The sequence below is a fragment of the Aphanomyces astaci genome, assembly GCF_000520075.1.
Source record: "Aphanomyces astaci strain APO3 unplaced genomic scaffold supercont1.14, whole genome shotgun sequence".
Classification (NCBI taxonomy): domain Eukaryota; phylum Oomycota; class Saprolegniomycetes; order Saprolegniales; family Verrucalvaceae; genus Aphanomyces; species Aphanomyces astaci.
Window position 1 is genome coordinate 1,198,708 of NW_009798277.1, and position 9,249 is coordinate 1,207,956.

Here is a 9,249-nt window from a genome sequence, read left to right on the forward strand (position 1 = left end):
TTCGTACCTGATCATAAGCGGTAGGTACGAGAATAAATGCATTTGCAACACCGTAGACGGCAATCTTGGTGTATTTTCGAGTGGCGGAGTCTGCTGCCGCGACTGCCGCTGGTGGAGCGTGAGGATGGGAAGAGTCTCTTCATCGTATTAAGTACATAAGTCGGTTGCTTATGTGACTGGGAGTGCGAGCGGTGGCACCGACACTGTCCATGGTGTTGTTAGTGGTCTTGCGTGAAGTTAGGACGTGGATGTCGCTGCGCACTTCCCAAACGGATGTGCATGAAGGTGACCTTGTCGAAATCGCAGTCTGATTGGCGGACGAACCGTTTTGCCAAGTCGTACGGAGCGATTTGATTGGGTCGTGGCCATATGACATTCCAGCCACTTCAACGTTTCCAACAAGCAAGCTCCTCACAACCACACGATCGGACACGAGAGCTTGAACGTTGAGCGGTGTCGAAATGAGTTAATCTCAAGAAAGAGCATGCCATGACTGTGTGAAGGCGGCAATAAATGAGTGTTGTCCAAATAGATTGTGTGGACTATGGACAAGAGAGGTGCTACAGTAGGCAGCTGACTGTTTCTTAAACCAATACGTATAGTTGGAGTTATTCTCGCAGCGATTTTGCGCCTGCTGTTGAAGCGTCTGATCTCGACAATCGTAATGCACATGGCACATCAAGTGTGGGTCGGGGGTGTCGTACAGTTACGACATCTGATGCATGGAGACAGCTGAAATCTGTGTATTGGTACGGTATTGTGCGAGGTTTCACTGATGTCCCCCTGCTGCCGCGAAAGCTTGTCACATCAATCCCAGGTTTGTCAGAGCACGCAAATGTTTAAAGTTATCTGGTTGCTTGTGGGGGGGGGGGGCTGTTGACATGTGGTTCAACATGAAAGGAGTTTAGTATTTCATATTGGCGGCAATGAATTCGGTGTCAGCTTTGGCGGATGTACCACCTAAGGCGACCACCGTAGTACGACTGTCACCCCCATCCTTCTCGAACCATCAATGACGGACGTTACGAGAACGTGATGCAACTGCACTGGTGATGACAATCTGAGATCGGGCGTTCGGGAGTATTCGGGTTGCCCACTATACTTCAGTACAAGTTTGAGTCAAGACACTTCTGAATTCTGTGAACCCACGGCTCTGCTAAGTTACGGTGAAGTGAACAGCTTCAAACGAGGCGTCAGTGTTCTCGGCATCATGGGCTGCATACTGCATGCAATAAGAACCTAAGTCAAGTTTTGCCACCGCCACCAGAAGTGTAACTTCGTCAGAAAGTACGGAACAGCCCTACCGTATATTCATGAACTGTAACGTACGTGTGTCACGTACATCGTACATTGGGTGATATCGTACATTGAATGAATCTGTATCACAGAAAATTGGTTGTACAGTACATAGTACATACATAGTACATTAATGCACGCCTTTCTCGACTTTTGACCGTCATACTTTTATACGGACGTTGCCAGTTGCAAATCTGGCCGCGTCCCCCGCGACCGTCCTTCCTCGAGCTCCATGAACAGTGTCGGGGCAATCGCAAGAACGCCGAATGCCAAGCATCGCCTGAGTCTGCGCTACGACGATGAGAGACTGCCGTTTCTCACGGCGGACCAAGGTTCCCGAAGCAACGGTGGCACGTCGACAACATCTGCGGCGACGACGCACCATGCCGTCGCACCGGAATCGGACGGCAGCAAGTACCTGAAGATTGGTCTGTACGGGTTGATCAATGCGGTCATTCTCGTTCCGTTGATGATCAGGTAATGTTTCTGCCTATCCCACGAACGACTCGCATACTAGTATCATTGGGACCTGAACGATGCATGTATGTAGTTTTTCGCAAATCATCTTTCGCGACCCAGTGTTTCAACCCTACTTGGCGGACCTCGTGAAGCTCACGATGGTATCTGGCGCGGTGCATCAGATCTGCTTTAGCGTGTTGAGCACGCTTCCGTTCGCGGTGGGGCAAGTGCAAGATGCCGGGTTGATCTTCCTCTCAGCGATTGCAACCTCCATCGTCCACTCCCTGCACAAAGCCGACACGGTGTTCGTGATGGAGGAAGTGCTAGCTACGACGTTGTTCACTCTGTGTGGGTCCACCGCGTTGTTGGGCGTCGCGCTCGTGATCACGGGCAAGTTGAGGTGGGCCAGCTTTGTCCAGTACCTTCCCATGCCAGTTGTCGGCGGGTACTTTGCGTTCATCGGGTTTTTCTGTTTGCAAGCGGGCGTGGCCATGATGTCTGGGAAGGAGGTCAAGGAGATTACGGACTGGGCGCAGTTGACCGACCTCAAGTCGTTCTACTTGTGCGCCCCGGGTATCGTCGCCGGCATCTTCATGTGGGTCGTCACGCAGCGCATCCAGCACTTCACGATTCTTCCCATGTGCATGTTGACCATCCTCGCCTTGTTCTTTGGGTCCATGGCAGTGTCTGGCACGTCGTTCCAAGACGCCCGCGCCTACGGATGGATCGCGCCGCTGCCGAACGCGACCATGAACTTTCTCGACATTTACAAACACTTTCAACCGTCGCATTTCCACGCCGAGTTTATGCTGGACCAGCTACCATCCTGGATCGCCATGTACTTTGTCGTAGCGTTCTCGTCTTCGCTGGACGTAGCGGCGATTGAGATGGCTCTGCATAAACCCCTGGACCACAACGCCGAGCTCCAAACCGTCGGGTGGTCCAACGTGATCTCAGGACTCACGGGGGGGTTCACCGGGTCGTACATTTTTTCATCCACGATCTTCTCTATGAAGTCTGGCGTCGACAGTCGGCTCACGGGGGTGCTAGTGTTTGCGCTCGAGCTCGCCTTGGTCATGAGTCCGTTTTCAATCATCTCGTACGTGCCCAAGCTGTTTTTTGCGTCGCTCCAGACGCTTATCTTTGTCGACTTGTTCATGGAATGGATTGTGCACGCCCGCAAAAGCATGTACGTGAGCGAATACCTGATTGTCTGGTTCACGTTTGTCGTGATGGTGCTGTGGAACCTCCAAGCGGGCATCGTGCTCGGCATCGTCGGCGCCGCCTTCAACTTTATCGTGTCGTACGTCGAGTCCACGTCCATCCGCCGCGTGTGGAAGCAGTCCCATGTCAAGCGCCAGTTCAAGGAGCGCATTTCGCTGCTCAAGTCCCGCGGCTCCATCGTCACCCTCGAGTTGGACGGGTACATCTTCTTTGGCAGTTCTGTCAACATCATGGCCCAAGTACGCAAGCATGTGCTGCTCACAACCGACGAGCTGCTCCACCAGCGGAGCACCCGGTCGCTTAGCACGAGTGTCATGGCGACACCCAACTTTAACAGCCACCGCCTCCACGGCCGCACATCGACGCGGAACAACGCGGCCACGCCAGCCAACATGGGTCTCATGGCCCTGGACGACATGAACGAGTACTTGAGCGAGTACAGCGCGGACGCGCCGATCCCGGCCTGCCGCACGCGCTTTCTCGTACTTGACTTTGACCGTGTCACAGGGATCGACGTGACAGCCGTGCGCAGTGGCTTCAACATGATCAAGCAGATGCTGGTCGAGAACGGCATCTCACTCGTGTTTGCCAACCTCCCCAAGCACATTGAAGCCATGCTGCGTCTCCACGATGTATTCGACGACAATGACATGAACACCAACAGCTGCGATAACGTGCCCACAAAAGCCTTTGAGACGCTTGACATCGCCCTCGAGTGGTGCGAAGATGGCCTACTCGCCAAGGAAGTGCCCGTGTCGGACAGCGCGTCGCGCCTGCTCCAGAGCGGGCGCATCATGCAACTGCTGGACGTGCTTCTGCCCAAGGGGGGGGGGGGATCGGTTGAACATGTCGGAGGAGACAAGGTGGACGATGTCACAGGGCCGCTGTACGTGCAAACGCAGTCGTTTGAAAAGGGTCAGCTCATTTACACATGCGGCGGCGACGTGGATGGGTTTTACGTGATCGGAAAAGGACTAGTGGATGTGTACTTGCCATCGACTGAGCACAAGAAGATGGGCCCGGGGTTCACGGGCCGCAAGCGCATCATGCAAGTGACCAACGGCGGGCTCCTCGGCGACGTCGACATGATCTTGAACAAGAAGCACTCGTTCACGGCCGAAGCCCGGTCCAACTGCTTCATCTTCTTCATCCCGACCGCCGCCATGGACACGATGAAGCAGCAACATCCAAACTTGGCCGCGCGCTTTGACAAGGCCATCATGCGATCCATGGCGCTGCATATTTTAGAAGTCCGTGTGGCCGACGAGTAGTAGAACGGAGAAGCGATGAAATAGATATGATGGATGGACGAGTTTGAACTGTGCTTAGAAACGGACTCTGCTTGATGTGTTTGTGTTGATATACACCAATGGGGGTTGGCGAACAACGTGGTAACTTGGTCATGAATGGGGTCGTAGAAGGCTTGTCATGTGGTCGAGTACTCGTTGGTCCAACTCGACGCGCGACTGCACGCCATAGAGTGGCCGCCCTGGTTCAAAATGCTCCACATTCACCCCCGCATATGTGGCATTCACGAGAATGCTGGACACGGCCGTGGCAATCAGAGGCGCGTACTCGGTTGCGAGGGTATGGGACCGATTTGCCCGTCGAAACAAGATTGGGTAGATGCGCGCAAGTTGATCTAACGCTAGAGCCATGCACTGGGAAACCCCTTGCAAATACGACGCTTCCACCAACGCTGTCTTGGTCAAAGACGTAAACTTGGCGGGTGCCCCGCACGTATCGACGTCGATGGCAACCACAACGTGCTTGGGTTCTTGAACACTGGCCGATCGTTCGTTTATAGACAACGGCACCAACTGCAGTGGCGCGTACATGGACGTCCCCACCACACACTTGTACCCCAACGCCTTCCAATCGCTGCGTTGGACGGCGATCGTCATCGCACACGCATAAACATCCTTCCTTGGCAACAGCGGAACATGGTTGGCGAACCGCATGATGTGAATTGTGACGGGGCATCGGCCGTCCAAGTTGGTTTCGTCCAGATATGGCGACAACGCGAGACAATTCGCATGGAACGACTTCCAGTCGACATCGGCGTGAGCCAACGACTCGTAAGGACACTTGAACGCGTCGAGAAACCTCTCCAATGGAGACAACTGCGATGCACAACAGACCTGGTACTGATTGAACCCTGGAATATCGCATGAGAAGTCCACGGACACGGAGGTGGCCAAGCAATAGCGCAAGTTGTCAAAGTAGGGCATGAGCACGTGGAGCGCGTCGACCAAGTGGTGTGGCCGCGGCAGTTGGAGGCGTATTTCGGTGCCGGAAAACGACTTGTGCGCTTCTGACACGTGAAATCGCTTCGACTTGCGAACGAGCGCGCTACGAGAAATGACACCGTATCAGGCGATGTATAATATGGTACAGCGAAGTCACTTACCCATTGTCATGGGCTTCCGGGTCAATGACCAATTCCGCGTAATAAAATTCAGAGGAATTCAGCGTTGACGTCACTTTGAGACTCGAGTCGACTATTGACGCGTGGTTTTGGCTGTACAGCAAAGCAGCTTTCAACCCAATTCCTTGAACACAGTCGCATTAATGTCGAGGTAACGTGGCGCGTCGCATCCCAATCCAACAGTACCAAACTTCCCGCATTGCGACGCCGAGATTGATCTGGACGATTTGGTCGTTGCAAATACATTGCAGCATAATTGCGCCACTTGGTTTGCATGCATCCCCGATCCTATCGAAAATCAGTACAACTATACCTTCGGCATTGCTTCATGCCTTACAACATCCAAACATACCTGTGTCGGTGCAAACGATTTCAAGGACGTTTACGTCGTGCTCCACCTCCTTTAATCGAACTGCAATCATTCCAGCCTCGGTATATTGAATGGCATCCAGAGCTACATGTGTGGACAACATGAACGAACAACTCGACTTCCACCGATGTACAGTACCATTCTCGAAGAGTTCCTTGACTGCCTGGATAAGCGCCGAGCAGGGGTCTCCAAACCCCAGCAGCTCCATGTTGTCACTTAAGAAGCGCGCCGACTGCGGTTGCGAGATCTCCATGACTTCGGTGGATGCCAAAAGGTTCAGCTTGTGTCTTGGCGCGCAAATTTTGAAATGATGGAGTTTGGTCACTGACAATAAATACTTTTAATTCAAATATTCTATTTCATGTTAAATTGAGTATCAAGATGGACGAAACACAAAATATTGTTTGTATTGTACTTTTTACTCGTTCGGAAGCACCATTCCACCGCGAGAAGGACGGACGTGGCAGAATGCTCAGACTTCGGGGCATGCGGAACAGCCAAGATGCGAATCCATCGAAGCCACCTTTGAAGAAGAATGAAGAGAACGACGAAAATTCTGGACAGGGTGGACGAAGATCGACCCGACACAAGGTGAAGCGACTTCCACTCGGAACCCTTCCTGGTCCAAACGCAACGTCGATCGACAAGAGCACACTCAATTCCAAGAAACGACCTCTGGAAGACTACAACAAGGGACCAACAAGTCGTAAACGTCTCGACCACGACATCTTGACCGATGAGGTACGTATTCATTGTCAAACTACTCGCGCTAAACCGTATCGAAAGGAGTACCATCCCCACGAACATGCTTCAAAGTCGCAAGTGTCACGCCGAAACACTGTCGGTATAGCGTATCCAACCGTCAGGAACGATGCTACTCCTGCCGCCAGTATGTCGTCAAGAGATGCGTCCATGGCGGCTGTCCCCGGTGGTGCTCGACATTCCCACACCACAGAGACAGACGGCATTGTAACCCCCATCCCACTCGCCCCACCTGCGATGGAGTCCATACAGGACGGTACCATGGTGAGTTTATTTTCAACGGGACGGGGAGCCTCTCTCCGCGTTTCCGCTGCAAAGACCAAGTCATACGAAGCCTTGCTGTCGTCGGACGCGCTCGACACCGGCCCTGTCCAACCGGCACCCATCGCTGCCACTCCCGCTCTGGGCGTTGAAGTCACAGGAAGCACCAACCCCCGGCCAACTGCCCTTCCTCCACCCAGTGTCATGGTGAGTTTGTTTCAGACTGCGCGAGGCACGCAAGTGAACGTATCATCAGCCAAAGTTCGCGAGTACGCTGCAAAGCTACAAGAGTCGCCCGTCCGAGAAGAGGATCATGGTGTCCAAGCTACAGTCGACAGCACGACAGTACCTGGAACGGTTTCGCTCCTCGACAAGGCATCCGCATCAACAGTCGACAGTCGACAGCCTGAACGAAGCGCACAGGGTACCATGTCACGAACCAGCCCACACGACCAAGATTCAACCGTGAGCATGTTTCAATCGGCCAAACGCGGCCGGCCGCTCCACGTGTCGGCAGCGAAAGCCGCCATGTACGCTCAAACTCTGTTTGCGACCGAATCGAACGTACTCCAGATCGACCCATCATCGTTCCGTTTGGTTTCTGCATGTCAATTGGATCCAGTGACGATCTCGGCGGACAAGGCGTACGAACGACTGTTGTGTTCACACGACAAGGAACTACAACAACTACCGGGGATTCCACCCTTGAAGAACAAGGTAGAGGCGCTCTCAACCCCACAACTCTCGATGAGCCAACAACATGGACAAGACAGCGACCGCGTACCTCATGATGATGATTCCAAGCTCAGAAATCACCGACAGGCAACGGCGCATGCGACAGAGTTGGCCGAGTCTGTGGATGGTCCTTTCTCTGTGGTGAGTTTGTTCACGTCGGGAAGGGGCCGACCGGTCGAGATATGTGTCGACAAGATGCAAGCCTACGAGCGCCAGTTGTTTGCAGACGACGACGATGAGCCAGCTCCCCCCACCATCGAGGAGGTCGAGGCATGCTCCAACACACCCAGTTCAAACATCACGATGGTGAGATATTCTTCACGTCTTGCCAACAACTTCAAGCACCACGACCAAGGCAGCAGCATGCACACCACTCGACGAGAAGACGACCACAAGTCGCCTGCGACAGCGTTCGTCCCACATGTGACATCGTTGAACAGTGATCTTATGAACATCCTCATGGCAGACAAGGGCGACGTATGCAAAGAACGTGCGGTGGCTCGTGGTTGCACGAGTCGAGCGCCGGTGGACGTCTGTGGAACCTCCATCAACGACGACGATACATCGACTGACTGTGGGGAAACAGCAACCCTCGGCAACATGCAGCGATCGTGTACCATCAACGGGTCGCCGCAGCAGCATGCTCCAGAGCGAAATCACCTGGCTCAGTGTCCCCGCGAACGTGGACAAGATGAGGTGGATGGCGTTCATCCAAATGGACATCAAGATGCTAGTTGTACTGGAATCGATGCGACCAGCTGCTTTGAAACGGCGGCCGGCCGACAAGTGAATGTGTCCATGGATGATGCCGCCTTGGAGCTACTATCAGACCCTATGGTCGACGACAACATGCAAAACACCGACGTGCATGCCCATTTGTCCAAGTTACAGCCAGCAGTACCAGCACTACCACAACTCCACAGTGACACTCTTGCAAGTCCAATCTCAACTCACATGTCGTCCGTTCCTTTTGCAACCAACCACCCACGCTCTCGACTACACGAGTATAATGCTCGAGAACTCAAACCTTCTCGGGGGGCTTCCACTCGACGACAACCCCACCGCACAAGTGCGTTTCAAGCCCCTCGGAAGCTGGCCAATCCCATAGCAAAAATCCACTCGGACCCCGGCAGAGCTCTAGCTCCTCCTCGTCGTCCAGTCGTCGTCGCGGCATCTGCCGTGCCGTTCCCCGTGTCCATCTCTGAGTCGTGGAAGTTCCCACAGTTGGCGAAATGTCCCCGAGCCTTTAGCCCGTATTCGTTCGAGTCGGCGACCACGATCCATGCAATCTCGGCCGAGAATGCTCATACTGTGCGCTTCAATCACGTGGGAAGGCCGGAATTACTCCATTGCGCAGACGGCGGCATGACGTGGAGTGCTGGGGACTTGTACGAGTACATGGTGGCACAGCGTCACATGGTTCCGTCCCTGGGCGCGTCGCGTGCTTGGTTTGTCAACCATTTCCGATGGATTGTGCTGAAATGCGCGGCCATGGAGCGGACGTTTGCCGCGCAATTGTTTGGAAAGTACGTCACCCAAGCCCAAGTCGCGTCTCAGCTTTGTCGTCGCTTTCACCGAGAGCTCGAGGTTGGACGACTTTTGCTTGCATTTCGAGTCCAATCTATGCACTCGCATGTATACATACATTCTATCCTTTCTATATATTCTATATATATTCTATATATATTCTATATATTCTATATATTCTATATAT

At 53.5% G+C, this 9,249-nt stretch overlaps 3 protein-coding genes across 4 annotated transcripts in view; 2 read left to right on the forward strand and 1 right to left on the reverse strand.

Annotated features, from left to right (window-relative positions):
• Window positions 1–1,473: 1,473 nt before the first annotated feature.
• Window positions 1,474–4,351, forward strand: H257_07210 (hypothetical protein). The gene is made up of 2 exons (XM_009832660.1): window positions 1,474–1,773; window positions 1,847–4,351. Exons 1-2 carry the CDS (start codon window positions 1,529–1,531, stop codon window positions 4,248–4,250), a joined length of 2,649 nt encoding a protein of 882 aa, XP_009830962.1. The 5' UTR covers window positions 1,474–1,528; the 3' UTR covers window positions 4,251–4,351.
• Window positions 4,352–4,379: 28 nt separating this feature from the next.
• On the reverse strand, window positions 4,380–6,030 carry H257_07211 (hypothetical protein; the record flags this gene model as incomplete). The annotated part of the gene is made up of 5 exons (XM_009832661.1): window positions 4,380–5,331; window positions 5,390–5,531; window positions 5,594–5,695; window positions 5,760–5,861; window positions 5,916–6,030. 5 exons carry the CDS (start codon window positions 6,028–6,030, stop codon window positions 4,380–4,382), a joined length of 1,413 nt encoding a protein of 470 aa, XP_009830963.1.
• Window positions 6,031–6,210: 180 nt separating this feature from the next.
• H257_07212 overlaps window positions 6,211–9,249 on the forward strand; it is a 6,728-nt gene continuing 3,689 nt past the window's right edge. For both annotated transcript variants that reach the window (XM_009832662.1, XM_009832663.1), the window contains exons 1-2: window positions 6,211–6,518; window positions 6,564–9,122. In XM_009832662.1, coding sequence (XP_009830964.1) covers window positions 6,246–6,518; window positions 6,564–9,122 — 2,832 coding nt within the window. In that variant the 5' untranslated portion in view covers window positions 6,211–6,245. The remainder of the gene's footprint in view (window positions 6,519–6,563; window positions 9,123–9,249) is intronic.